This window comes from Vespula pensylvanica, chromosome 3, assembly GCF_014466175.1.
Source record: "Vespula pensylvanica isolate Volc-1 chromosome 3, ASM1446617v1, whole genome shotgun sequence".
NCBI lineage: Eukaryota > Metazoa > Arthropoda > Insecta > Hymenoptera > Vespidae > Vespula > Vespula pensylvanica.
Genome location: NC_057687.1, coordinates 12,008,584 through 12,031,583, shown reverse-complemented (window position 1 = coordinate 12,031,583; position 23,000 = coordinate 12,008,584). Strand labels below are relative to the sequence as shown.

General features: G+C 39.0%; 2 protein-coding genes across 4 annotated transcripts; one reads left to right on the top strand and one right to left on the bottom strand.

Moving 5' to 3' along the window:
• The first annotated feature begins 874 nt into the window (after window positions 1-874).
• Window positions 875-19,642, top strand: LOC122627583 (PDF receptor). The gene is made up of 14 exons (XM_043808806.1): window positions 875-1,265; window positions 10,484-11,108; window positions 11,198-11,305; window positions 12,747-12,910; window positions 14,465-14,568; window positions 14,635-14,779; window positions 14,855-14,957; window positions 15,728-15,848; window positions 15,967-16,045; window positions 16,253-16,338; window positions 16,687-16,867; window positions 17,472-17,586; window positions 18,218-18,382; window positions 19,578-19,642. Exons 2-14 carry the CDS (start codon window positions 11,030-11,032, stop codon window positions 19,640-19,642), a joined length of 1,515 nt encoding a protein of 504 aa, XP_043664741.1. The 5' UTR covers window positions 875-1,265; window positions 10,484-11,029.
• Window positions 19,636-22,806, bottom strand: LOC122627841 (45 kDa calcium-binding protein). 3 transcript variants are annotated; one of them, XR_006326933.1, is made up of 5 exons: window positions 21,746-22,805; window positions 21,166-21,429; window positions 20,844-21,025; window positions 20,274-20,750; window positions 19,636-19,772 (listed from the first exon to the last, which is right to left on the bottom strand). XR_006326933.1 is itself a non-coding variant. In XM_043809432.1 (5 exons), the coding sequence occupies exons 1-4, from the start codon at window positions 22,221-22,223 to the stop codon at window positions 20,574-20,576; spliced, it is 1,101 nt and encodes a 366-aa protein (XP_043665367.1). In that variant the 5' UTR covers window positions 22,224-22,806; the 3' UTR covers window positions 19,636-19,772; window positions 20,559-20,573. The 3 variants fall into 3 exon arrangements, 2 of the variants coding, with proteins under 2 accessions (XP_043665367.1, XP_043665366.1); XM_043809432.1 differs by having other exon boundaries at window positions 20,559-20,750; window positions 21,746-22,806; XM_043809431.1 differs by having other exon boundaries at window positions 19,636-20,750.
• Window positions 22,807-23,000: the final 194 nt, after the last annotated feature.

The following is a 23,000-nucleotide window of genomic DNA, read 5'->3' as shown; positions in this document are numbered from 1 at the left end:
AAGGACATTTCCTTCTCCTTCCACCCCTCGTCTCCGTATGGAGAACATTCGTTGTAATTAATCATTCCACCGGTTCGCGTTCGCTTTATCGTCGTTAGACCGATAAATAAATTAATTATCGTAGGTCTTTTGAATAAACCGTCAAGCCGATAACCATGTACTTTCTTCGATTCGATCAACAAAGGAGTTCTCGTTTAGCAATTTCATCGCTACAAGACGCTAATGTACGTGAAATTTTAATTTTTAATTCCAACGGAATTCGTTTTAGCCTCTCCTTTGCTACGATCTGTGCTATTTTTAAATGAAAAAGAGATCAAAGATATCGCAGATACGCGATTAATCGGAGAACGATCTTTGTTTGATAAATTTTGCGTCGTCGACAAGGGATTTCTTTTCTAAGGAAAATTTTTAAGAGAAATAAGATTCGTACGCTTGGAATTGGAAACGAGAGATGCAGGAGGAAATTTTCGTCGATGGTACCTGTTGATAGAAATTCGAACGCGAATTTTTGTTCGCTTTATTTTACGTTCGAAAAGAATCAAATCGGAGATTTGAGTAGCCTTTTCGTAGGATGTATCACGAAAATGGTGCGGTGTTAAGCGACGTCCGTCTCCGAGCACTTTGCCTGTATTACTTGTTTGCTCGTTTATCGATTATAAATTCGATAGGGAATGTTTACCGAACTATGGATAAGGGGACGATAGACCGAACGAACTTTCCCGACAAGTAAATAGATTTAAGAAAAAGGGTCGCCCGCCTAATTATTTTGAAAGTGTTTTGAAATCTTGGAATTGTATGCGTTAACGAGGACAAAAACGCGTTTAGAGGGGCAGGAAAGCGTGCTTTGATCGTCGAAAGTATCGGGGGCGATGGAGGACCAATCGCTGGAGTGTAATCGGGACGAGCGGAGATGGAGGGAGAATACAACTCGGAACGGAATGCGCGCCTGACAAACGTCGGGAACAGTTCGCGCGCGTACATTGACGCGTTATCATCTATTTTTCTTTTATCCTCGTACTCTCTACTTATTTATATCCATCTATCTCTGTCATTTACATTCCATCTCCGTCATCTACTAACGCTCGCTCTCTTCGTCCATTCAAGTTCTTGAAAACTCGTCTCGTCTGATGACGATGATCGTTGAAAAATGTTGACGAGCGTCGTCGTCGTGCCGCCGTCGACGTTGACCGTCGCTCGGAGTATCGTCAGACGCGAAAATTTTCTTTTCCATCGAGGAAAAGAATCCAACAGGAGGATCTCGCTCGGTGAGTTTCTTCAAGTGCTCCATCGAGATATTTCAAATCATTAAACACGAACGCGATTGTCGCTTTCGTTCCTCCTCGGCTGATCGAAGTCATCTCGCCTAAATCATTGCGAATGAAAAATGTTTAACGACATTCGTCGTCGATATTAAGTAACGCGATTAGAATTTAACTACGAGCCGATCTCGCGTTGAGCGATTTTCTAAACGAAGATCCTTTTTCGAAAGTTCGATTCGGCGATTATGGGATAACTAATTCGCGAAGCAAGCTTGGAAAAAGCATCGAAAGTAGTCGTTTCGTGACTACTAGGCGCCGCGCCGGAAGGATTTTACGATTTTCAATTCGATTTAAAACAATCGAGCGATCGTCGTTATCGCTCGATTATATCATTCTTCGTTGGACTCGTCTTACTTCTTCGTTTATTCGCTTTACAAATTATATTCGAAAAATATTCAAAAAATGTGTCAAAAGAGGTCAAAAACCGCGAGGGTCGAGTATTTATATTCGAACCGGAATCGGTATATCAACGATTTCCTTCGGAAGAATAAAGGGTTTCGCTTGAAAATAGGCGAATCTTCAAGAAGCTACAAAATCTGGGCGGTCAAAGATGGTCAAATTTCGAACCGTCGATCCGCTCGACCGTATCTCTCTCCTTCGTTCAATTTTTAAAGCCGACAGAGCCAAGCTCTACGATAGAGGAACACTCCTACCCTTCCTTTCTCTCCCTTTCTCTCTCTCTCTCTCTCTCTCTCTCTCTCGCTCCGCATTCACGGACCATCGAGATCGAGCTTACGTTCGAATCATTTTCTCGATTCGAACGTCGAATCGCTCGACCTCGAAAGACGGCCTATCCGATCTATCGTTCGAAAAAATATGCTTCGAGGCAATTTTCACGTCGTGTAGAAAAACTTACGTGTGCTTTTGTATCGCGCAAGTCGTCTCTCTTTCTTTTTCGTCCCGTTTTTTCTTTCTTTCTTTGATAATACATTTACTCTACATTTTTAACTAATTAAATATCATGTCGAGGAAACGTCGTTATTTTTCGAAAAGAAATAAAGCGAGCTCCGCGCGCTCGTTTACGAAGAAATATCTGTAAAAGCTACTGTTATATAATTATAATATATACTCGTTACATCTATTATCGTAGGGAAAATATTTGTATGGTGCAGGCAAGCGCTCGATTCCTTTAGTTTTTGCCATTGATAGATTGAAAGGAACAGGTCTATCGGCAGCGTGTGCGTGTGCGGTAAATTTTACATTTCTATTTATTAAAAGTAGTCAATATCGTACGTATTTGACTATTTTGTTGATTTTCGATGAAACGAACCAATGTGAGTAAATAAACACGGGAAGAGGAAAATGACTACTCCCACGGATTTGATCCCTGAACGCTTTTTTTCTCCGCGAGCGAACTAAGATCTTATTCGTACCTTTCGAATTTATCAAGAATGGGGGAAAATTTGGAATGGACGGTACGATGCATTTTTTTCAATTAAATCTTTTATTATTTTTATCACGATTATTCTTGCGATATTCCAATTGGTAAATATAAATTTTTATGACGAGCCGTTGAAAGATAAGAAAATAAGAATATATTAAATCGTTTATTATTTTGACGTGTATCGTATTACCGATAGCTTTGTCAATTCGCAGTTGTATCAATGAGAGAAACGTATTTGCTCTATTACTGTAAAAGCTTTGCTATTACCTGTATATTTTTAATATCGTTGGACGCTGATACATAATACCTCAATTATTATTATGAACATTTTACGCAATATCTGTTTCACCTGTAGCGATGCTATGATATCGACGAGTCATGGAAACAGTGCTAAGCTAATTTCCAAGATACTAGCGCAATTTCGAAAGGAACGACGCTTTGATATGCGAGAAAATTTACGAATATCTGTTACGTCGAAAAATGATCTCTCTCTGAGAATATCTTATCGCACGGATGCAATAAATTTTCTCTAAAAATATCTTTCAAGAGGTTTCGATCGACCGATTGAATCTTTCTTAGAAGCAACGAAAAACTAGTACGTTTATTTGTTGGAATGCATTAATAGAAATATCCTTGCGTCGCACGTAAAGTTTTGAAATTCAACTCGTGCATTTCGTATTTGTGAATTTCCACGATTTGTAAATTTTACATTGAGTCGATGAATGTAGACTTAACACGTTTATCGTGCTCAATTCGTTTTGCTTATAATACCGATAGTTGGACATTTTATAAACTAGCTACCGTAGAGTACTTTCAGCCAGGCTTACCCTTACTACTGCCCCGTCTAGCTCAGATCCTTTTCTTCTTCGCATTGGCTTTATACCCTCCCATTCTACTATTACTATGATCCCCTCTCATTTTCCCTTCGTCCCGTTTTTTCGTTCGTTTGAATTTATCCATTTTCTCTTTGGCGTTCGGTGCTCCACGATACCATCTCGGTCCAATTAAATTTACTTTTCGTATTTTTCCACGGTTTTGACTCAGCGGTTCGTTGCAATTTCTTTGCGCTCTTTCTCGATCTCTTTGTCTCGCTCTCCCTCTCTCTTTCTCTCTTTTCCTCTTTTAATTTCGACGTAGTACGTTGCCGCAGATTGCAAAGTTGTGCGGCAAAGATGTTCTTACGGGTCTATCGAACGACGCCGTTTATCAGTTGGCTAAATGACGGGAACGCATTAGTGTAATTTTTTTTGCGATTAATATCAATATTGTATTCGATCGAGCGTTTTACGTGGATTAATTAAGATTCTTCGACGTTTCCATTTATAAGTGAAAAAGTTCTTTGATACGTTCTCGTCGAATTTGCTCGCGTCGAGCGAACGAGCAATACGAAGCGTTCGTAAATATTCTAAATACTTTAAATATTCTATTATCTCGAATAAACGAATCGTTGTTCGAAAAACTCTACTCCGGCAATGCGTATCCTAAAGACGCAGTAATAGGACGCATCAGCGTTTGTAGCGAAAACGATCTCGTAGGAGGAAGCATAGTGTATTGTTAGCTCGAATTTCTCTGGTGCATGCCACGCGCGCCACGAGTTTCCAATTCCTCCTTCCTTTTCCTAGTGTTACGTATGAACGTAGATCTCTTCGTCGTACAAACGCGGCTAGGCTTGCCAAATTCGTATTGTTTCATTCTAGAGTAAAACGTTTACCGAGATGTTCGTCGAGATATTCATCGTAACGTCCGTCGTTACATTCGTCGAGACATTTCTCGAAACGTTTGCCGGGGAATGAATGACGGGAAACGACTAGACGAGAGAAATTATTCGGCATATTAGTCCTTTTGTTATCTAAAAAGGACGAAAAAAATCCATCGTTCGGATTGTCGATCGACTATTTAACTCGCACCTTACGCTAATTAGGAACACCATAGACGCGTTTATTAATACCCCTGCGAGTTTCAACGAGCAAACATACCCACGTACCCACACACCCACGCACGCGTTGCGAATAGCAGGCACGCACTCACGCACGCACGCACGCACGCACGCGTTGCGAATAGCAATTCTCCCCTTCTTGCATCGGCCAATTAATTTCAAATTTCCCTCGAACGGGCATCGCCGTACCCATCCCTTTCCACTGTTGCAATTTTCGTCCCATAAGAGTTTTGCATGATTAATATCGCGTCGGCACAAAAGTTTCAAAGTTGCCATTTTCTTGACCGATAGGGAAGAAAGAAAAAACGAAAGAAAGAAGCACTCTCTCTCTCTCTCTCTCTCTCCGAGATCGAAAAGTTGTTGCAAGTTATTTACAAGATCTGCTGTCAACTCCGTCGTATTAGAGCGATACTCAACGATCGCTTCGTTCGTTCTTCGTATCGTTCGATAGAATACGAAAACAAACTATGTAGGTACGCATAGCAATACCATTATGCGTAATGCAAAAATCCTTTTTGAAAGTGCGTTAAACTTTTTTAAGCGAATACGTATATACGTAAACTTTGGAGAATATTATTTTAATAATCACTGCCCATTTAAATTGTCTCGGATTAACGCTTGAGATCAAGAGAATTTAAAATAGCCTTTTTTGTGCATCGCCTCAAAGAGAAACGGATAATACTTTCTACTAATAGTCGGTTACATTATCCTTGGAACTTGTGCTCGAATATATTATAGTTGAAATTCTGTCTTCAACGAAATTTTCGAGAGACGGCGAAGCACGTATTAAACGTGTAATCGGTGAGCACCACGAAGTAGCGTTATTAAAAGTTGTCAAGACCGTAGAGTCGACTTAAAAAAAAAATGAAAGAGAAAAAATGTTTTCCTTCGAATTGTCAAAAAAAAAAAAAAAGAAAAAGAAACTAGTAATAAGGAAAATGTGAACAATACGAAATAACAATACTTATGTACGTACATAAGTAGGTCGTGGTTTAACCGATTTCAATGCAACGCCAAGTGGAACGACGTATATAAGATCGCTCTTAGTGCGTTTTAAAGGATCTTTATATCGCGGCCACTCGTACCTTAATACTACCATTTTGTCGACCGTCGTTTTCATACGCGACGCAAAAAAATAACTTAATTTTTTCTATCGGTATTAATCACGGTTGGATGAACAGCAAGATGGCTTTGTGCGGTTTAATTAATTTCCCAATCTTCTGTTCTTTACTTTTTATTTTTTATTATTATAAAATACGCGAGTAATGAACAGATTAATTTTATACAAAACACTTGCAACAATTGATACGTAAAGGTCTTATGAGTAATCATTTAAATGATATTACGTAACAAATATGAATAACAAAGGTACTCGGCCAAGTCGAAAGCTTATATTCATTACGTAAGCATTACGAATTAAAACTAATTAAGGTATTAATCAATATTAGTAAAAGAAACAAGATTATCTACGAACAAAATACTGAAATCTCTCTCTCTCTCTTTCTCTCTTTTCTTCTCTCTTGTTAATCTCGTCGATTGGTTTCAGCACGGCGAATTAAACGCGAATCTTTCTTCAATAACGTAGAGTAGATCGTTTTCAAAAGTGCGCTTGGTTCATCGACGCGTATCGAAATTTGCGTTATTTGTTATTTTACGAAAAGATTTTTTCAAAGATCGTTTAAAATATCAATTACTAGCTGAAATATTAGTTTAAATTATTAGTAACGAGAGGTATCATCTGAAAATGAATTATTACAAAGTACGATCCGTTTTTATGTAGAAATGAATTTTTCTGTCTGTCCCTCTTGCTCTCGCTTTCGCTTTCGCTTGACTTCTTCGTGCGGTCTCATAAATTCTGGATAAAATATTATCCTCGCTTCCACCGGATTAAACCGATTTAAGCGAGCCGCGTAATCGAGGAGGCAGGCGGATATCCCGAACGTAAAAGAAAGCAAGAAACGCGATCGCGAAACGGGCGCTTAACCCTCGGTGCTGTCTCGCCCGTGTTTCCGACTCAACGCTCTTCCGTTTTTCTATCCCCTCGAGGAACGGAGTGCCTCAGGTGCGGTCGTTTCAGCATTTCCGCCGGTACACGCTACGACGTTCTACGTTGGAAATTCTGACCTACTAAAAAGGATGCCCTTGCCCCTTGGTTACCTCCGTGCCATCCCTCTTCTTCCAATCGATCGTCCCATTTCCCCGCGAAAAGCCGGCCACGAACGTACCTTAAATAGAAATGCGATTCTTCTTTCTTCCATTCCTTCTTTTTTATATCACGCTAAGTAAGCGCAAAGCCTAAGAGATTTTCCTAAATCCTTTAAAGGCCGTTGCACCTTCTACTTTGCATTATTTCTGCATAATGTTTGTAAACGAACTCGTGCCTCGAGTGGAGCCGATCTATCCAATCCTGAAACAAGACGTTTCAGCGCACGAGTTGACAAAAAATTACAAATTTCTATATTTGACGGCGTTAATGTCAATATTTAATTTGATCGTTTGTGTCAAAATTTTTAATCTATTTTCAACGTTTGGCTATAGCGTATCTCGAACGCCCACGAATGATTGATTATCTCTTTTAATACGCGGTAAATGGATATGAGTATCGCAATAAAATGGGATTATTAGAATGGCGACGTCTATGTCGTATTAAATTTGCGACGGAATCGTCCTCGCATACGGAATATCACGATCGTGCCACCAGCCTCGTTTTCGATCTTACGGCTGATACGCAACGAGTATGCGCGACGATGCGTATCGCATAGATACCTTTGATACCGTAGCGATATATCCATATATCCCTTTTCAACCGAGCCGTGGATCCAAGGAAAAAAAATAGTCGATAGAAATGCGCGAGAAGATTGGAAAGTAATCGGCGATATGAAAAATAAGTCACGATTGATATTAACTTTGATCGGAAAACGAAATCGAACGAAGCAAGCATTTCTGCGATTGTAAGGACGATCTAAAAAATAAAAAATATAAATATAATACGATAACAAAATGAGAAGGAAATATTTTACGGAATATCTTTGTAGGTAGATGCTCCGGGCTATGTTAGAAAAATAAAGAGAACCAAGAAGGACAAAGCGCGTTTTATCCGCTGGACTGGCGGATTATTTTTTATTAGTTTGCTCTTTGTCCAAATTTTTATTCACGAGTATCGCGGTTCAAATAGCTCGGAGAAAATAGTTCCCAAGTCTACTCTCGTGGATTGCGCCCTGCCGGACATGGATTTCAGATATAATCGCGCAACTTACGTACTTCTATTTTAATCAAAAGTAATTTTCGAAGAATATACGTATATTAGATGAAATGAACGGAACTCGTCGATTTAATTGCTTTCCTCTCTAGGGAAAAGTTTTAAGTGCAATGCCTATTTACTTGGGAAATTTTGTCGCTCGTCCTGTCATATACCACCTCTACTCGCTCTTTCTACTTAGCTCGAGTTTCTATTCTAAAGGAGATAAAACAGCATTTACATTATTTTGTTTTATAGTACTGAAAGTACGTGAAAGAAAAGAGAAAAAGAAAATAAAATATATCCCGATTTTGGACATAGTCTGAACATTATCGTTTGCATTACCTTTTCGATATATCAAATGACGTTAACGACCGATCGAGGCAGCTGCGGCGGGAACCGTAATTGGCTACTACGTAATCGCCGACAACATTTCTATACCAATTACATAATTTACAAAAGATTCGCAAGCATTCAACGTTGGTTTACGCGTCTAATCGATAGATAGATAAATGGATAGGTATATCGAGTTGAATAGAATACGGCTTTTCTTTTCGCACAAAGGTTTCAGTATCTATTACTTGCAACGTAAATCGTATCGTTCATACAATTTTTAGTGCATTATCTGGGCAGCTTTGTGATATCCTTTAGCATTTCCATTACCAAAGATATATCGAAATAGACTGTATTTAAATTCGCGGAACATGTTACAGTTTTCATGCTCTTTTCACAAACTCGCACGATTAACGTTCTAGCGAGAATAGCTACTTATGCACATACATAAGTCCGTACGCAATTATATGATCGCGTTGAGACGATTTTAGATGACCCTATTCTAGATCCAAAAAGAAATAATTAGAAAAAAAACAAATAAATCTACGAAAGAATTTTATTCTTGGTCGACTTAAGATTTTACGGACAGTAAACCGCGCCGATACGGATCTTTTGTTTTCGGGACTATGAATATACACATATATATGTACTACTTTGAAAAAGTTCTTTCATAGTTTTGGAACATTCCTCCTCGCTATAGATCGAAATAGAAGTGGATTTGATCCGTAGTAGGTTGAAATGGTCCACATAAAAGTTGGCTGAAAGTCGATTTTCGTTTACATGGTAGAACCGCGGTAATGACACGAAAAAGATCAAAAAACAAAATCATTACGTTCGTTCAATAAATATAAAATTTGGAAAAAAACTTTTGTGCAAAAAGGTAAATTTAAAAAATTTACTTTCTTAGATCTATGTAGATCCTAATACGACGCAATCAAACTCAAAATGATAAGCATCGAATATAAATTGAGAGATTTTATTGATTTTCATTCTATTTCATTTACCATCTATTTAGTTGTGAACAAAAAGGAACTAGAAGGAGTTAGAACTAACAAACACGCTACTCTAATTGTAAAGTCATTATTATTTATCAAAGTTAATTGACCAAAAATAAAAATGGACTGAGCAACGAGAGATAACAAAAAGTAATTTATAAAGCATTACTAATAAACCAAAATGCGTAAAATACAATGAATTAAATTAAATAAAAAAAGTAAATATTTTGGATATATCGAAGGTACCAAAGTATATGGCTATAGATAAAATTGATATACGATATACGTATTTAATGTAGCGAATACCTAAAATAAAATATACGAGAAAAATATTTAGAATTATAAAGTAAATGCGTATTTTGTCAAAAAAAGAATATACGGAATCTTACGACGACGCGGTAACAATGTGATCTTGTAACAATGTGAGGGTACTTGAGAGAGACCACTTGGCTCTTTTTTTGACATTTTTCCTCGAAGACGAATTTCGTCAAACTTATAAGTAGAAAAACACAGTCGAATGTTCACTCCTTATCGTGAGATACGTTCACTACTTATCTCTTTATATTAGGCTCTATATTAGGTGTGAGATTTTATTGAAATTTTATTGAACCTACATATCTTGAGGTTCTGTAGTAGCTGCAAATTAAAAACACCATATTCCAAATTGATAAGCTCTGCTTAGCGTCGTAACGTATACGATGAAATCGGAAATCCTACTCGCGTATGCGCACGTGTACACGCGTGCATATATATTTACGTACACGCGGCATAAGAAACGCGAATATGATACGAAAATCGATCGATTACGACTATCGTAAATGAGACAATATCCATAACGCCAGTATAAAGACGGAAAATTCGAGAAACCAGATATTACGCTATAACCCTCGGGAAGCCAACGAGACGTCGAGAAAGTTGACGCGGGCCGTTCTCGGCGCGCATTATTTTCTACGTTAAAAAATCAACGTAAAAGCCCATTTACGAGTGCTACATTAATAATGCAAATTAAATAAAGTATTAAAACTCGGTAATACGTTCGAGCAAGGTCAAGCAAATACGCGTATGCAGCAAATGCACAAAACAGAAATCGATTTTGAGCTAAAATATAAATTTAAAATGGAATCATAAAAAATCGGCGTTTATATTTTTGATGAAAAACATAGATATATCGTATAAATGCTAGAGAAAAAATATGTTTTTATCAAACTCGTGTTTTATCTATATTTTAATATCTATATGAATCGCATTAACTCGCTCTTCATTTTTCTTCTGTTTCAGGTCTCGAAATTATCCAAAAGCAAAGAAATTCAATGTGAATATTCAGATATTCGAATTGTTCTCTTTCTTACAAAACGGAAGACGCTTCAAGGAAATAAGACAAACTCGGTGCTTGAATTGTTAAGAACGGTGAAAGAGGAGGAGAAGGGACATGATCCTTCTAGCAAGAAACTTTATATAAAGTAATTTTCACTTAGAACTTGATACGCTAACAAACTCAACGGAGAACTACGTATAAGACGTTGGAACGCATAATTTATCGTGAAGAATTAATATCAACCAAAGAAGAGCCATTTAAACCTTTGATTTTATCTTTTTCGAGTCTTTAAGTTTGGAAATTAATACTTTTTTAGTGATTCGACAAAAGCGATTTATTATACTTTCAATCGATAAATTTATATAAAGAAAGACAAACAAATATTTCTTTTCGATAAGAGAGAACGATTAAATATAATAACGGAAAAGAGGATGTAGCCATAATAATGCATAATCGTAACGTCGAAGATGTAGTTGCCTACCGAAATGGACAAATATTGTAGATAAAAAATGGATGGCCTCGAAATAAGAGGCAGCACCTGGGAGCTCTGCAAAATTAAGTACAAACATTTTACGCCACCGCATGGAGGTAACGCGTTCTCTTTTTCCGTCTGAATACATTTAGAAAAAAAGAAACAATATTACGAATGGCACGACTCTTTGTTTCTATTTTCGTAGAGCTATGGTGTAATTCTGTTTGGGACTCGTTGCTTTGTTGGCCGCCGACGAAAGCTTTCAGCACTGTCAAGCAAAGATGCCCTTTCGAGGATGGTTTCGACACGACGAGTAAGTAACTCTTGACTTGCATATAAATGAAACATTAAATCGAAGAAATGGATAAAATCTATTCGTAGTAGCTCATCCACAGGGGAATCCAATTGATGATACGTAGCGCTCTGACATATGCGGTGTAGGAATAACACGAATTTTATCCTAATACTTGTTTTTCTCTCTCGTTCGACTCGGACGAAGATAGTTTGTGTTTACCAGCAAGTTTGGCCCCTCAGGGATCTCTTGCATTAGCCGAAAGCTACGTCGTACTCGAATTTCCAGAGAGAGAGAGAGAGAGGGAGAGAGAGAGATTAAAGGATAAAACTCACGGTATATATTTTGAACGAAGGATAATAGAACGACTCGATGAAAAGGGATATAGGACATAGAAAAGAAATTGTTTCTCTCCGTCGTCTCAGATCTATGATATTGTTCCGTAAATAATAGAAATTATTGCTTTCTCGACGACGACCCTTTGATTTCTATTTTGGATAGGAACAGAATGTCTTCGTTTTTCCATGACGATCGTCGTGTCAATGGGAATTTCGTAATAGAATTCATCGAATCGAATGAAAAACGAATAGAGTGAAACATGGATCGGAAGGGTCTTATGAGGGTGGTATCCTAGGAAAAACATTTCGTGCGTACATTTACATTGAGAAAATCGTACGAAACGGATTTAATATCGAGAAAAAAAGAAAAAAAATATTTTATGTCACAGTTACATGTTATGTAACTTGACATTTTCTCAACTATTCCGTTAGAGTAGAGTCGGATCGATTTGTTGAGACACAATGAGACACACGTGCATCAGCAGGGATGAACTTGGGCCGCGGAGGTCTCGAAATGCAGTTTCGATACAACGACGAATAAAAGTAGCCAGTTTCGAAGTTGATGCTCACTCGACCCACTTCGATCGACACGTCTCGATATAATTCAGCTAGACGCAAATGATTACTCTCTTTTTCTCTCATTTTTTTTCACGGAAGGCAGGACGATCTCGCGTTTTTGAATTTAGGAAATATTCTTCTTCTAGGAGAGCAAAGGAGGTTTAAAACGTGCTATCTGTTACAGCATATTCTTATTCTCGCTTACTTCGATTCAATAAAATTTCTTAACCATCGAACGTATTTATCTCTTTTTGCCTCTCACGATTACGTGAGAGCATTTCGCGATTATGCTTCTCTATGACAGCGCTAACTCGCGAAAAAATGGAAGATTTATTAAGGACCCTCGGCGTGTCCGACTCGTTGGAATAGTTACTCGTATCGAATCGAATTTTCTATCTCGATCGTGTTAGAAGCGCGAGACGATACGTGACTCTAATCAGGGCCGTTTCTTTGATCGTCCTTACGCACTTGTGCGATGTACGTATAGCCGATAGCCTATTCATGTATTTATCTAAAAACAGTTGAAACTCCGATCGATGGCTCTCAAAGGAAATTGTTTATTTTAGAATTCGTGGAAAAGAAATGTGGTTACAACGGACGATGGGAAGGACAAAACGGAAGTTCGACCGGCGAAGAGTCGATTCACGGATGGGCGAATTATACGACCTGCCTGACGCCGGAATTGTTTCGCCTTCATGGAAAAGTTTATACAAACCTGCAAGAAGGAGAGGTAAATAAATAAACAAAGGAGTTAAAAGTTTAATAAGCGATAAGAAAATGTTTTCCGTCGAAAGATTAACGGTAAGACGCCTCCTTAATAAATTCGAGTTATCGCGCGAATGATACGCCGCGATTCGATCGAGTTCGGCCCGTTCCATTTCCTTTGACGGTTGAAAGAAAACGAGCTTGTTAAATAAGATACTACGGCCGAGAAAACCATATTTTATGATCGAAAAATCACGGAAAAGAGCTGTCGGCGGGTTCGTAAGTATAATCGGTTCTTCGACGGGTTGATCGAAAGCCGAGTAAACGTAAATCCGTGCTTTCCATTTAACAAAATACTTTGCTCTATTATATTTTATAGAATAGAGTCTCTAAGTTTTACCGTCAATAGACTCTAACAAATATAGAGGTCTACTACTTTGCGAATGTTAGATCAGAAAAACTTTTTACGGGAAAAGTAAAAACAATGCACGCGACTTTCCAGCTTATAAGATTCTTCGAGACGTAGGAAGAAAAGTTTTCGACGAGGAGTCGACGAATCATTATTCAAAATTATAAAGAAATAACAGCCTACCCAATTTTATGAAAACGAAAGTCTCAGGGAGCGTGGGTCGTCTAACGTAGAAAGGAAATAAAAGGTTCGATGCGAACGTGCACGTGATGTTACAATCGAATAAATAATTACATTTTATTTTCAAATTCGATCTTCGAGAATACGAAACGTTCGAGAAATGTCGATATTTTTCCATTGACGGATTCATTAAAGTCAATTCGAAATACACGCAAATTAAGGTATATCGTATTACGTGTATTCGAAGCGATTAGCGTAGCGATTAGGTGTCGACAGCTGTCTAAACATTCGAAACAGGGGAAAAATTACAAAAGAGAGAAAGAGAGGGAGAAAGAGAAAGACTTTTCATCTATTCTCATCCTTTCTTCGGAGAATCATCCTTCACCGTTTGATCCTCGTTTTGATCTTCTCTTTCTTTCGTATTTCCACCGTCTCCTTAATCTCGCGCTAATTTAAAAGTCCGTTTGTTGCACGAAGCAACGATAAGCCGTTATCGGTCGTAAACAAATTCGATCTCGAGTTAATTATTTCTTAAAGCACAAATTGTTCCGACATACGATATAAACTACCAGCGTCCGTCCGTCCGTCCCTATTAGATCTTAAATAATGAACTGCTTCTACTCGATTTCCACGTCGTCGGTCGATCTGTCGTTGAAATATAGTATCGTATTATTGCGTTCCCGTCGGAAAATCGATTTTACTTATGCTCGCAGTTATTCAAATAGTTCGAACATAAACGAAACGTCCAAGTTTCGCTCTTATAACGACGTTCAATATTGATACAATGAAGTAACGAGCGCGATGACGTTGATTTGCTCGTATTGAAACAACATTTGGATAAATTAAAAGGCACTCGCGAGATCTTTACGAAGAAATTTACTTCTCCCTGGAAGAATACTCCACAGTTTTGCTTTCCTTTTCCTTCGAACGTAGGGCGATAGATCTCTTCGATCTCGTCGTTACAAAAGTGCCACGTCTCCTTCCTTTCAGATGAAATTGGACATAGCCGAAAAAACGCGCACTCTCGAATTCGTCGGATTGAGCATATCGTTGGTGGCTTTGCTCGCCTCTTTGACAATTTTTTGTCGATTCAGGTAAGTTTCTTATCCGATTATTAATATCTATCGAATATCAATGCCTATCGTTAAAATCCTGGATAGATCCCTGAGGAATACCAGAACAAGGATACACAAGAACCTCTTCGTTGCCATGGTCGTTCAAGTCCTAATCAGATTGATCTTGTACATAGACATCGAAGTTTTGAGAAAGAAGACACCCGGCACGCAACGTGGCATAGGAAATACCGTGAGTCATATTCCACGTCTAATTCCACGCGATAACGCTAGTCCTGTAACGTATATACCTTCGCCTCTTTCGCAGCCGTTTCTCTGCGAAGCCACTTACGTTTTGCTGGAGTACGCTAAGACCGCCATGTTTATGTGGATGTTTATCGAGGGTCTCTTCCTTCACAACATGGTCACCGGTAAGTAGAGTTTCGTGTTTCCGCGCTTGGCGACGACTAGATTCGAAATGTTATAGCCGGCCGAGCAACCAACGACCAACGACTGTACCGTATACCTACGTACTACGTGTTTACATAGAATATACGTGTGTACGGTATGCGTGTATAAAAACTATAACGGAATGGACGATATAAACATTTACGTGATAATGATATAAACATTATCGTACGGGCACGTACGAGTTGTTTCGAACGCGTTGTTCTCGAAAAGTCAAGGAATCTCCCGTTCGATCGAACGACCTTATACGATTTACTTATCACCTTTGTTCGCGATACTCTTTCGCTTCTACGATTTCTGTCTTTAGAACGAAAACGCGTTTGTCTTTTACGCTTCGACGCTCGTCGCTCTCGTGAAAAATAATATGTAAGAAATAAGGAGGCGTACGTAATAAATGCGTACGAAGAGGATGTGACGGTGCGAAAAGAAATAGGAATTAAAAAATAGGAATTAAAAGGAAGGGGATGCACGGGAGCGAAGAAGAAGGAGAGTAGACGAACTTCCATGCATGTTAAACGGGCCATTTGCATCCGTTAACGAACGTATCCGCTCCACTCGCTTTGATCGCACTTTTCTTGACAAAGAACGCAAGTACCTCCCTGTACGGCCTATAGCTTCTTTTCGTTCTTCAAACGAACGAAAGTCCGTCCGAACGAAATTATTTTGATGAAACTTTGCGAGTGCGTAGGTCTAAACATTTCAAAACTAATGCTTCTTCTCGTTGCTACCGCAGTGACCGTCTTTCAAGAGACGTCTTATTACCGTATGTACCGATTCGTGGGCTGGGGATTTCCCGTCGTGATAACGTTGATCTGGGCCATCGTCACAGCACTTTACTATCATCCCAAATCGAAGTAGGTCTTACAAACGTTTGCCCTCTCGTATCGCTAAAAGCTTTTCGCATTATCGAAATATCTTCGACGTTGTAAGAATTTAAAGAATTCCTTTCTAAAACGACATCTGTTTCGATAGATTTTTAAGATGTTGGTCGGGATACAATTTGTCTTCCTACTTTTGGATTCTCGAAGGTCCGAGATTTGCCGTAATACTGGTAAGTATCGGTTTCTCTTTTTCTCCTTTTTCTTTCCTTCTTTTCCATAAAAGTCATTGAAGATGCATTCAGCATGAAGATAAAAAAGAAAAAGGATAATTATTAAAAGAATATTTCTAAAAAAAAAGAGAGAGGAAAGAAATTATACCTACAAATATTCCAGTCAGGTTTTAATTCTTGCTCTTTCTTTGTTTCTAAACGTTTCAGCTGAATTTTTTGTTCCTGCTCAACATCATACGCGTGTTGGTGGTGAAACTACGACAAAGTCACACCAGCGAGATTGAAAAAGTTTTGTAAGCTCCGAATAAAATAGATCGTAATGTCACCGTCGAATAATTCTCTCGATTTTTTATTCGGTCGACGAACGCGCGTTTTCTTTCCTTCGTAATTCGTCGTCATTTAATAACGATTTAATAACGAAACGAAGAAACTTTACGCCGCTTGTCTTATTATTTAATTAATAAGAGAAACTCTCGACCGCTGTGCAATTTCGAAAGGAAAACATTTTTTTTCGTGGATACTTCATCGTAGACGTTCGTCGACTCGAGTAAAATAGAAAACAAAGAAGAGAAAGAACGTTCGTAAAAATGACGATTTTTTCGATCGTTCAAATTCTAGTCTTGGATTTTTATCATTTTCAGAAAAGCTGTAAGAGCGGCCGTAGTTTTATTACCCTTGTTGGGTATCACCAACGTCTTATTCATGATAGAAGCTCCATTGGACAACGTTAAGAAATTTGCCTTGTGGTCGTATTCGACGCATTTTCTTACGTCTTTTCAGGGCCTCTTCATCGCGATCCTTTATTGCTTCCTCAACGGCGAGGTAAGATATTCTCTTGCAAATAGACGGAAGGAAACCCTCCATCGCATTCTCGAGACAAATGAATATTTGCGATCGAAATATTGAAATAAAGAAAGAATTCGTTAGAGAGCTATAGAATTTCTTTTTCTCGATATTTTTCTTCGAAAGTTACTTCAACTCGTCAGCATTCAAATCAGTCTCGAAAGATTAACAAAGTTGCGAACGATCGTTGCCGAGTTAAATCGCTGCTACTAAAATATGAACGCGTGCTTGGAATATAAGCGATCGACGCGTTTAAATCGAAACACATCTCGTATTTTGCGACGAAGGGGATGGAGCGAACAAAACTCTCTCTCCCTCTCGCAGGAAAATCAAGAAAGTCATTAAAATGCGCGCGCGTGAGCGAGAATCGTTAACGAGGATATCTAGACGTACGTATAGACTTGGTGCCGTATTCAAAATTGCGGTCAACTTTCGTACGGATCGTTCGATGACAATAAGTCGATAAATCAGACCTATGGTAGCCTAAAAAATACTGCGATTTATCGATACATTTTCAATGGTAAATATTTACAAGCAGATCTTCTAAATATCAATTATTATACGAATGCCGTCACGATGACAGGTGAGACTAGCTCTGGACAAGACCATCTCCGTCTATCTTTTCCTAAGAGGAACGGACCTTCAAGCGAGAAGACAATCGACTTACAGCGGTTGTCAGCCTTATCGAATAACCTCGGGTAAGTTTATCTTTTTCTCGTCAATGCGTTACGATAAAAGGAAGAAAAAGTCGATCGATCGGTCATGGGAATTGGTAGAAAAAGCTATTCCGTTGATTCGCCGGAAATGGCATTCGAACGATAAATATGTATATCTCTGTCAACGTTCGACGCCTCGAAAAGTATTTTCTCATACATTTCTCCGACGCAGGAATTGCCTTACCACCTCTCTCTCTCTCTCTCTCTCTCTCTCTCTCTTTCTCTCTCTTGATTTCTTATCGACCTCATTTCGTTTGACGATATTCTAGTTAAAAAATGAAACGAGATAGAGTTCTTCTTCTATCTTTCTCTTTTTCCATTCTATTACAGTACGCACAAAATTCACGTACCCTGATGCCACCCATGCTCGTACAGAAAAACGACCCTTAAATGGAATTCGTTAAATTGCGTCGTCAAAGTTACGAAAATAAATTAGTTGTAATCGTAATTCGTAGAATGATGGGTGCACGTTATTCGGAGTTATACCGTGTCTTCATTGTATAAATAAAGAACCAAATAACGTATATTCTTATCGCATTTAATTTGGTCTATTAGAGAGAAGAGTATAACGAACATCGATTCATTCGCACGCATATATCTGACATGTTTGCAGAACGACGCTCTGACTATGGCAGTTCTTGCGAGTCTTCGACATCTAGAAACAAGGCTGGCATTATAACATCTCCTCGACCCATTGAACATCCAGCGATGCCTTTGAACTTGACGACGACGACGATGACGACGACAACGACGACGTCGACGACGACGACGACGACGATGACGATAACGACGACTCTGACGACGACGACGACAACAACGACGACAACGACGACTCCGACGACGACGAAGACAAATAACGAACAACCATTGACGAAGCCAGATTACACGATCACTATCTAAACATCGATCGTCCAAAGTAATCTCGCAATTATTTTCGCTATATCCTTTATTGTAGCATCGAATACGATAAAATACGATTCGAACCTAACTCGATGAAATTAAAATTAATCGCTTGAAAAAATAATACTCAACAATCGCTTCAGGCAAGTCGAGTAATTTACGAAGGTATCTATCTACGTTGTTTTTATCTACGTTAAAAGTTTCTAACTCGATTTCGAAAAGTGTGAGAAAACGCGATGAGTGATTATGATCGATTCGCAGATTTGGACGAATATGGAAAGTTCGTGAGAACACGGTCCATGTAAATGACAACGTCGATGACGATGAACGGGTATTATCGCACGTGTGTACACATACCTATATATAATATTAGATTAATTCTCTTCGTAGCTTTCTCAGATCGTTCGATGCCACGGCCAAAAGAAAATCGATTTCTTTCTTTTTTTTTTCTTTAACGAGTCTACGTACGTAGTACGTCGCACAAAATCGTCGTTTAGGAAATTATTATCCTAAAAAATAATGAAAAATCCTTTTTGTTCTAAGTGTGCATATCCTATACCTTATATATGTATCCATGTAGAAATAGGAAATATTAGTACTCTTAAGCGTACGATATCAAGTGTATGTCGAGTAAAAAACGATATATAAATATATAAGATGAGGATGTCGCGTGCTTGACGAAAAAGAAAAAAGATAAAGATTATATATTAAATGTTGTCATAGAGCTTTGTCGAAACACGTACTTAAAAGAGACGCACGCCGATGCTAATGCTTCGAAAGGATATCATGTCAATTCGATTAATGTTGGGTAAATATTAAAAATTACACAGGAAACTACTAATCTCTTGATATTTGTTCCTTGAACGGGTGAAGATCAAAATCAAAATTGAAAATGTTTACTAATTTCGATAATCGACTGATAATCGACAGCTAGGCGTTACCTAAAGATAAAACGTGAGAGCGGATAGAAACTAAGAGGAGTGACTATTGTGTATTATTATCATTGTTCGATTTGCAAGCTAAGAAAAAGTTGCATTACGAAAGTGTCCTTATATCGTTTAGAAAAATTTTAGGGAATCGTTTAAAGGGTACATTATCCATATTCACGCCAATTTTAGAAATATCCTTTAATACATGAGAAATAAGAAATTTATTGCTTTGCATAGTACATGGGAATTTATATATTCGGTAAAGAAATCCTGCGTCCATACGCGATACGACACAATATACTCGTCCTCTTCGTCTTCTCTCTCGCTACTGGTGCGTACCTAGTTATACATTAGGCAAATTAGAGATCACGCATGCTATTAGAAATTTTTATCGAAATAGTTTGTGTTCGCGCGTTCAAGCCATTAAGAAATGATAGATATTATTCGTTTCTCGAGTCTATGTAAAATAGATACTTGTCGATTGTTAATAAAAATATGAAAAAGCCGTGGAAACATAAAAAGCTTGATTCATTTTTGTCTCCAAATCCAAAATATGACGAAAGGTGAGAAATGATATTCGTTTGAAAATGCACGTACCTCCATATATTTCAAAAAATGATTTTATTGCGACCGAAAGACACAAAAGTGAATAAGACATAGGAACCGTTCTATATCTGTGTGTACATACACACACACACCTCTACGATATGTGTACCTTTTTAGAAAGGTAGATGTTCTTCGTTATTTTCTAACAAACCAAAAAATTCGCAATCGCAAGCTCGAAGGAACACAAAATTGTACATAGAAAGTTATACGAGGACGGACTTATCGATTTCTTACCGTTGAATGTTAATGCCAAAACTATTCGACTGGTTGATATATTCGTCGAAACGAGCAATCGTATGGAATCGATCCAACACGGTGAGTATCCTTCTGTTACCGACGCGATATCGTATTTATAGAATATAGTGAATCTTAATAACGTAGCTACGTTGATCGAAATGATATTCTATGTTGAAAGGACTATCACAGACACGTTGTCAGAAATCTAATCGGTAATCCGGCGTAAAGACTAGAAAAGAGTATTGTCTTTTTGAATATATAATAATATATCGCTTATATTACGCATTTCCCGATCGATCAGAATTCGTCGTGGAAGCTTTTCTCGGTGTCGACCATTTTACTGCATAAGAAGAGATCCATCTTGCTCAAAACTTCCGGGAGATTTAATTTCCCGTCGTGATTTATATCCGAGAGAGTGATCAGATGTTGGGCCTCTTGAATAGCGTGCCTTGGATTCCGTGGATCGATATACGTCTAGAAAGAAAAAAAGAGGAAAAGTAGAAATGAGGAAAAATTCGAGAGCCATTCCTTGATCGTATCGATCGAATCGAGAGACGAAACACCGACCAAGAGTTCGGTACGATCTGCCTTCCCATTTTTATTTTTGTCGATGAGCTGACGAAACTCCTTTCGCCTGTCGACGCTACCTCCGACGGTTTGATGCCGATCTTCGTTGAATTCCAAACCGACACTTTCGGACGGCAAATCCGAAAATTCGTCCTCCGTCAGTTGCTCGTCGCCGTCGCGATCTACGCGAGATAACAATAATGAGAAAATTACGAGAACGACGACGACGACGTTGATGATGATGTGATACGACGAATGATACAACAACAACAACAATAATAATAATAATAATGGATTCGATAACGGTGATCGATTGGATTACCAAATTTCTCAAAGAGATCCTCCACCATTTGCAAAAGCGCCCTGTGACTACTTTCCGGATGAGTAAAGGCCAAAAACTCGTCCAACGTCAACTTCTCCGGATCGTTTCTCGCCGCATCGGTCCATCTCGCTCTGTCCCTCATGATGCTCTCCTTCAACGTTCTCGGCATCTCCCTGTGCCTCTTATCGTGCGAGCGAACGTAACTCTCCGGGAAACCGTGCAATCGTAAAAAGTACGCGTGGTATTCCTCCCAGGAAATTTCGCCTATACGAGAACACATCGAAGAGGAAAAGGAAAAGATAATCGAAAAGGCAATCTTTAGATCGATCAGTTTAGAATTCAATGTCGTCCAACCATGTTCCACGGATTTGCACGGCCCGTAGAGGAAAAATAGCAAATAAAATATAGCAAATGTATAAAAGTAGAAAATGTCTTTCTTTTCTAATCACCGTTATCTATTTATATCAATGCCGTTCAGCACGCACGGTACTTCGATCGGCGCGCTGGGACGCCGATCATCGATCGAAGCTACCGAAGGAAATATCGGGTTGGACGCAACTGGTTCGAAACATTTCCTTACCATTTCTTGGATTATTGTCGACGGCAGTGAAGAGACCGACGTTATCTCTCATAGCGCGATGAACGTGTGCCGTGATCTTAACGTGAATCCATTTAGCGAGCTCTTGGATGTCCAACAATTGATTCTCGTCGATGTCAGCCCTTTGAAAGATATCCTCCAACAAATTTTTCGGATCCATGCGATTCTCCGGATCCCCGAGCTCCCTTATACTCTCTTCCTCCACCCAGTTGAGGCCAATGTTCTCGTAACGTTCTCGTTCCTTCTTTCCGATCGTCGCGACCTCCAGTTCGAAAAATAGGCTCTCGATCGCGGAATCTTCCTTGTCCTTGTCGTCGTTACTAGGGATGGAGACCCGGCTCCTTAGAGGTAAGTTTTTCTTGTACCAGACGATTAAAAGGGAGACATATATGACGAGTGGTACCAAGATGGTCCATCGTAAGAGCCTTAGCCATGATAGATTATCAAGCCGACAAATCATTCCTTTGACATTCTACGAAGGTACATTCGCTGGACGAGAGTACGTAGTATGGAGCTAAGCAGCTTCCGTCTACTCGCCAAGACGTCTACTTACGATGTCGGTTCGATTCATCGCAGTTAATGGAAACTTGATATCCGTGACTGGTACCTACTATCTTTAGAAAGACTTTCTAAAGAACGTCGAGCGCTCTCTCGTTTGAGCCGACTCACGATCGTTTCCAAGCTCCCACGAATCGCAATAGCAAACACTTTGTTCACTTATTTACGAAAGAAGTAAAGTAATAAAAGAGGAGGTATCGTTCGCGTTCGTTGGTTCGTTCGTACGATGTCACGATCGCATATGGATTCGCTGGAAAACGCTCGGAGCATTCAACCGTCAAGGATGCAGCAGACCGAATCGCGAGACGACGAGTCGCTTAATGAGAAACGCGATGGACGACGAGTCGTTCTCTTTCTTTTTTTCCCTCGAACCGACGGATTCGACGAGAGACACTTATTCCGCCCGAGCGTTCTCTCGTCGAGCGTACGACACGACTTTAGGACGAAGACTCCATTCGTACGCCACCAGGCGGGTCAAACGTTCGTACGCGTCGTCGTATTGATCCACTTTCACTCTAACCTGTCTCTCTCTTCCTCTTGCACCTATCGCTCTTCTGGTACGCAAGAGAGTTTTCACGAACGTACCTTAGAAGAGCGCAGGTGCTCGCACTTTTTCTTCCTCTTTTTCTATGATGGACAACGAAGTAATCAAGAAAATACTTGACCGTGTATTTATTCA

Bases quoted from the DNA above. Each gene is read 5' to 3' on its own strand.
- LOC122627583 (XM_043808806.1), top strand. From the start codon at position 11,030: ATGGATGGCCTCGAAATAAGAGGCAGCACCTGGGAGCTCTGCAAAATT. The intron at 14,569-14,634 runs GTAAGTTTCTTA...AATCCTGGATAG, and splicing joins ACAATTTTTTGTCGATTCAG to ATCCCTGAGGAATACCAGAA. The intron at 14,780-14,854 runs GTGAGTCATATT...CCTCTTTCGCAG, and splicing joins AACGTGGCATAGGAAATACC to CCGTTTCTCTGCGAAGCCAC.
- LOC122627841 (XM_043809432.1), bottom strand. From the start codon at position 22,223: ATGATTTGTCGGCTTGATAATCTATCATGGCTAAGGCTCTTACGATGG. The intron at 21,026-21,165 runs GTAATCCAATCG...TATCTCGCGTAG, and splicing joins GGATCTCTTTGAGAAATTTG to ATCGCGACGGCGACGAGCAA. The intron at 20,751-20,843 runs GTCGGTGTTTCG...TTTTCTTTCTAG, and splicing joins CAGATCGTACCGAACTCTTG to ACGTATATCGATCCACGGAA.